The sequence below is a fragment of the Lactuca saligna genome, chromosome 1 (genome assembly GCF_052625555.1).
Source record: "Lactuca saligna cultivar CGN05327 chromosome 1, ASM5262555v1, whole genome shotgun sequence".
Lineage (NCBI taxonomy): Eukaryota > Viridiplantae > Streptophyta > Magnoliopsida > Asterales > Asteraceae > Lactuca > Lactuca saligna.
The window spans coordinates 2662451-2668490 of NC_136417.1; the positions used below are offsets into that span (position 1 = coordinate 2662451).

Sequence of the window (6040 nt, forward strand, 5' to 3'; positions counted from 1 at the left end):
CATCGGTCCTTGTGATTTTATATTTTTGCATGGTTGGTCCTTATCTATATAAAAATTTATATTGCCCTTCCAATATCTTTTTGCTGTAGTTTGAATAAACTTATTGGCTATTTTTTATATCTGCAAAATTATTGGCTATTTTGGTATACTGCAAAATTAAAAATTTATATCGACCAATAGTCTCACTTTTAGTTAAGTTATATAAACACATATTACTGAATTTATACTTCCATTCTGTAAAAAGAAATAGAAACTACAGTATAACATTTTATTCAAAAGTCAATACACAGAAAGTCAAAAGATACAAAAAAAAAAAAAAAAAAAAAAAAAATAGAATCTTGAGTACATAAACTTACAAATCTTTAAGTTTTAAACAGCATTAATGAAAACTGCGCATGACACCATGTAAGTAGCCTCCAGTCATTACAAATGACACCACCGACACAACACCCGCCGGAAAAACTTTACCCGACTTCTTAAACCGCATTCCCATCACTCCCAAAAGAGCACCAGACAAACCAAGTCCAACACACGATGCAAACACAGGATTCACCGGCAACTGTGTGTAAACAAACAGCAATAAAGCCGCCGATATCCCGCCGGAAATTAAAGATTTCTGGCTTCCGCTCTTCAAAAACCCCATCACACCGCCCAACCCAACCAAGGCGGCATACCCCAGTGTTAGCTTCTGAGACATCGACATGCCCATCTTTTTCGGTTCTTGATTCTCTTCCGGTGCTCCTCCACCCTCTCCACCACCGCCACCGCCGCTTCCACCACCCCAGTTGTTGTCGCTTCCTTCACCACCACCACCACCGCCACCGCCGCTACTGTCGGTTTGGAGTTCGGTTGGTTCTACAAAATCGACAGATAGGGCGGTGGGGGGCTTTTCCGGGACCACGCTGCGGCTTACCACGCCGGAAAACCGGTTTCTAGAGTGGTGTTTGATGGTAATTGGGCGGTATAAAGAGAGATTTGGTGTGGTTTTTAATGAAAAGAGATGGGTAGTGTTGGTTGAAGTTGAAGGTGTGGGGGAAAGTTTATAGCAAGGTTGACGATAATGCCCTTGGATTGAAGCTAGGGAATGATATTGGGGAAGAGAAATGGAAGAATGGGAAATTGCTGAATGCTCTCCTGTGATGGCCATAACTATGAAGCCTTCAGAAGAAGAAAGATTAGGAAAACAGAAAGAAGATATAAGAGAATGATATTTTGCTTATTAGATCCAAAGTAAGATAAAACTGATAACATTTCTCTGTGTTCTAACTTCTAAGAGTGTTAAACATGACTCATAATCATACATTCATTTTTACATTAAAACTGAATGAACCTATCTTCTCAGGAAACAGAGGTTCAAAACTACATTAAACATGAAAACAAGCAACATCTGGTGTTCATCTCACAGCAAAATCAATATCAAGTTTAGAATTAACAAGTACGAAAATCCAAGTCTAGCTCTATTTGAAAATTACAGTCCGACATTCAAAAAATTCACGATAAAAAAGTAAAATCCTGTGTTCAAGTTACTCAAAACCCCTGCCAAAATGTCTAATATAATAACAGCTGACAGTTTTTGTACGAAAATCTTCCACATAATACGCGATCATCCGCTAGATTCGTGATTCATACTTTCAGATCATATATCCAATTCAATCAAAGCCTTTCAAAATGTATAACTCGATGATAAAAAACCTCAGTTTTTGGCAAATTCGAATATGATTGCATAAAAACACGAAGCAGAAATCCAGTTCCAAAAAAAAAAAAAAAGAAACGAACATACTACAAAACAGTCAAAATTAAACTGATACTAAGAGATTACCTGATTAGATGCTTAAAAACCCTAGTTTCCTTCTCTCAACTCTGAGAGGGTCAGTCGAAGCAACTAGAAAGAATACACCGTCTGGCGTCTGCCGTCCAAATAAACGGAGGTACAAGAGCCCAAGCCCCAAGCCAATGGGCCAGAAGTTCAAATTGCCTAAACATTAGAATTAGATTGGAATCTAAGAACTAACACAAAGTAACACCATATACCTTAAATTGAATGATAGTTAAAAGTATAACAAAATATATTTTTTCATAGGAAAAAACCTGAAAAACAATATTTATAGCTTAGATGATTTGGATCTAGTGTAACATATTAATAGCTAATAATATTGCCATTTATTGGCCTTAGGCGACATTTCAATACTTTGGTTAAAATGTTACCCTTTCTACTTTAATTTCGTTTTGGGCTTTAAGCTTTCATGTGAAACGTTATTATGTCACCTATCAATCATATACATACAAATTATAATTTATATTAATATTATAATACATACAATTAGATATGTTGGTAATAACGTATTATTTCAATTCATATAAAAAGTCATTAAAATACATGATAATACATTTATATTAAGAAAAAACATTCGTTTCATATCAACTTTATTTAACCTTATTTATATTTTATAAGATAAACTCAAAAATATTTTTTAGATAAAATTAAAAAGATAACCGAAATTTGTAGATGCAAATCTATAACCATGCCTAGAAAAAGGATTGTCTATGGAGTCTGAACATATTGTAAGTTTTAATTATTATGATTTGAAGTTACACCAAACGTTCAAAATTAATTATGAGGCGATTATGGTCTTTTTTTTTATATTTATCATTTTAAAATTAATTATGACATGTGTTTTTTTTCATATTGGTATATCAGTTGAACCATCAAATCGATAAGATTATCTACAAAGTTACTCTTATATATTTTCTCTGCCGTGAAAATGGATTTGAGAATGTTCATTTCCTTAACCAATTGTTTAAAAGGTATAACTGAGAAAACTAGAAGATTGAAAATTAAAAGATTAAAGCTCCACTTTGATATGTCAATAGAAATAACTTTTATAAGGAAAATAACAAGACTACTCACACACAATGGAAAAATACGTTCATGCCATGAAATTCATTTTTGTAAAATAGATGGTTAGTTTGTAATAATTTATGAAAAAAAGTTATGATCTGCCACATGGCTCATTAATTATTTATCATGTTAGTTATTAACTTATTATCCCGAAATATTAAGCCAATAACATCTAACAACTCATGAAGATTTATAGCATAACTACTACAATCAACTCGTGCAATTGATACGGGTTCAAATAAGTTTAAAGAAATTTGTGGATGCTTGATTGAAATTTGTAAATGTCATGATGTTTATAAATGAATTTAGTCAATAATAATAAGATTTAAATGCAACAAAATAAAAGACATATTTCTATTGACTTGTTCATTTTATAAAGCGAAACTCAGAGCATATGTATCAAAAATGTAGGAGAAAAACCGATGAGTAAGCAGATAAAATAGTCAAATGAAATATCAAAATTAAAAGAAATATTAAATTTGTAGAACACATGTAACAAGGGACTCAAAATATAACATTAGCAAAAATGATGTTACAAAAATCCAAAGACACCAAAGAAGGTCAAAATTTATAGAGGGATCAATATATAACATTAGCAAAAATTATGTGAAAACAAACCTAAAGAAACCAAACTATACTATTGTCCTGATTATTTATTTATATAACAATCTGTTATTTTTTGTTAAAAAAATAATAACTGATTTGTTAATTTGAACAAAATATAAAATTACTGAGAGTTTTCAGTTTAAAAAAATAAAATTAAGAATAAACCATAATCTAATCCAAAATACTGAAAAATTATCATATATTTCACCAATAAAATCATTCTAACTTAGACATGTGGATGAAATTTTAAGCTTTTATTAAATACTTACATTATATATCAATTTACATAATGTTTTTAAATAACTTTTGAAAGCATTCATTTTCAAGGTTTTATTAAATACTCACATTATATATCAATTTACATAATGTTTTTAAATAACTTTTGAAAGCATTCATTTTCGGGTGTGTAGCCTGCCCCCTCTAGACCATAAGACATAAGTCTATAAATCGGACATGACCCTCATATATAATTCAATAATTTTTGAAAGCATTGGATTTCAACACAAAGTGTAGGACGAATTGATTATAAAATTCATTAAATTTATATTTGCTTCGATTATTACAAGAAAATAAGATACATTATGGATTTTAATTTTAGTGAGTATTTTGGATTTCTTTTTGAATATGAAAATACGCCTTTTACTTTTGTCTTAAAATACCACAAAAACAATGTTTGCTTATATATAGGTCGAATACTAAATATTACTGTACAAGTTTTATTACACTTAAATATTTTACTTTTTAATTTTTTAACAATATCAAATTTGACACAAAATTTACTATAGACGTAATACCCTCTTTACCCTAGAACAATTGAAACTAAAAATATCAAATTGGACGTAAGGTTAATCTTTCGCTTTTATCGATGGTGTTCTTGTTTGATATTTGAGACAAACGATTCAATGGTGACTTAACAAACATTATAAATCGTTGTGAACTTGTCATTAATTCACCCTCAACATCGTTGGAGCCGCCACGTGTGTTAAGGGATCTTGTTATCGCTAGATTCCTTTCACTCTGTTGTCTTACTTGCCCAAATCTCTCATAGTCAAAGTAATCCGATCCTCTAACAAAATTTGCACTTGCACTCTTGAGACTCTTTTTCAAACTACTTTCCTTTATATTTGAGACATTGGGGCTCATTAACGGATTGGCAACTAAGTTCTTGAGAACATGTTGTGCCTCCTCTGATAACCTTAACGTGTATCTTTCGACATCTTCAATAGGTCGTTCCATCATCAAATGTCCAGTTGAATATGAACGTGGAAATTTTCTAACAGGTGAAAGGTTATGTTTCAAATCAAACACTTTAATTGAAACATGACCATTTGTAGTAGGCCCGTTTGGGCCACAACACAGCTCCGCATGACTGAGTTGGTTGGGTTTTGGAACTAGACTGGCTCGACAAACCGGGCAAGTGACGTGTAAAGCCAACCACTCATCTATGCAGGTTCGGTGGAATACGTGGTTGCATTCTGGTAGCAAGCGTAAGGCCTCGTGATCTGTAAACTCAATTAAGCACACTGCACATTCTAGCACATGTTGCCCTATTTTCATCTCTTTCACGGTGGAGTAAGTGAAAGTTGTGAATGTGGCAATCACTGCAGGGTCAAGCCCGCATGCCGCCGCTAGCTTCATGGATCTCATTCCACCGCCGTTGATGATGGTGGAGGCGAGGGTGAGCTGATGCTCGACATAGTGGCAGCCGAAGTAGAAGAAGAAAAGGAAAATTAACAAAAAGGCAATTAACAAGCATGTCGGAACTATTACCATGGGTGTATTTATCTTTGACCCCACTCTCTGAGGAGGCGACAACGCAGGTGGTGGTTTGCTGGATGTTTCTGCGGCGGCAGAACTAGTTAGTGCCACGAAAACAAGAACAACAACCACCCATTTCATTTCGTAGAGAAATTTAAATTTAATAATTTCGGTCGATGAAAACCTGAATGTATCCATGGATTTTGGTTCCAAAGTAGATATACATTTATATATAGAGAGAGAGAAAGAGAGAGGTAGATCAATTAATTGATGGGATATATATGAGTCTCAATTCTAATTGGATGCGATGATTCTTGATTCTACAGGTAGATCCGGCTGTGAAAAGATTCTTGTTTTTCATGATTCAACGGTTATAATATTTGATGAATAATCCTCCAAATAACAATTTTAAATAATTTATGAAGATTCATTGTAGATTCTCGATTATAACTAGATGTGAAGATTCTGAATTTTTGTGGTTCCGACAAAAACAATCGTTTGGTTTTTGTTACAAGATATTTGTAACATTCTTTTGTATACTCTTTGAAACGTTCAATATTTAATCAAGAATTTGTATTATTATTATTATTATTATTATTATTATTATTATTATTTTAGTTTAAACCCCGATTTTTTTGGTTTAATGATCCTTTTGACTATATTTCTTTGTGGATGTGATCATCATTAAACTTAAAACGACTAATATACCATTTTAATTTGTTTTTTTTTATTTTCTTAAGAACTTTATCTTTTTATTTTAATATTAATATAATACTA

General features: G+C 32.3%; 2 protein-coding genes across 2 annotated transcripts; both read right to left on the reverse strand.

Moving 5' to 3' along the window:
- Nucleotides 1-212: 212 nt before the first annotated feature.
- LOC145026859 (uncharacterized) lies at nt 213-1950 on the reverse strand. Its single transcript, XM_078976871.1, has 2 exons — nt 1820-1950; nt 213-1158 (listed from the first exon to the last, which is right to left on the reverse strand). The coding sequence occupies exon 2, from the start codon at nt 1145-1147 to the stop codon at nt 380-382; it is 768 nt and encodes a 255-aa protein (XP_078832997.1). The 5' UTR covers nt 1148-1158; nt 1820-1950; the 3' UTR covers nt 213-379.
- A 2383-nt stretch (nt 1951-4333) lies between these two features.
- On the reverse strand, nt 4334-5404 carry LOC145047525 (RING-H2 finger protein ATL38-like). Its single transcript, XM_078995822.1, has one exon. The coding sequence runs from the start codon at nt 5402-5404 to the stop codon at nt 4334-4336; it is 1071 nt and encodes a 356-aa protein (XP_078851948.1).
- Between the last annotated feature and the right edge of the window lie 636 nt (nt 5405-6040).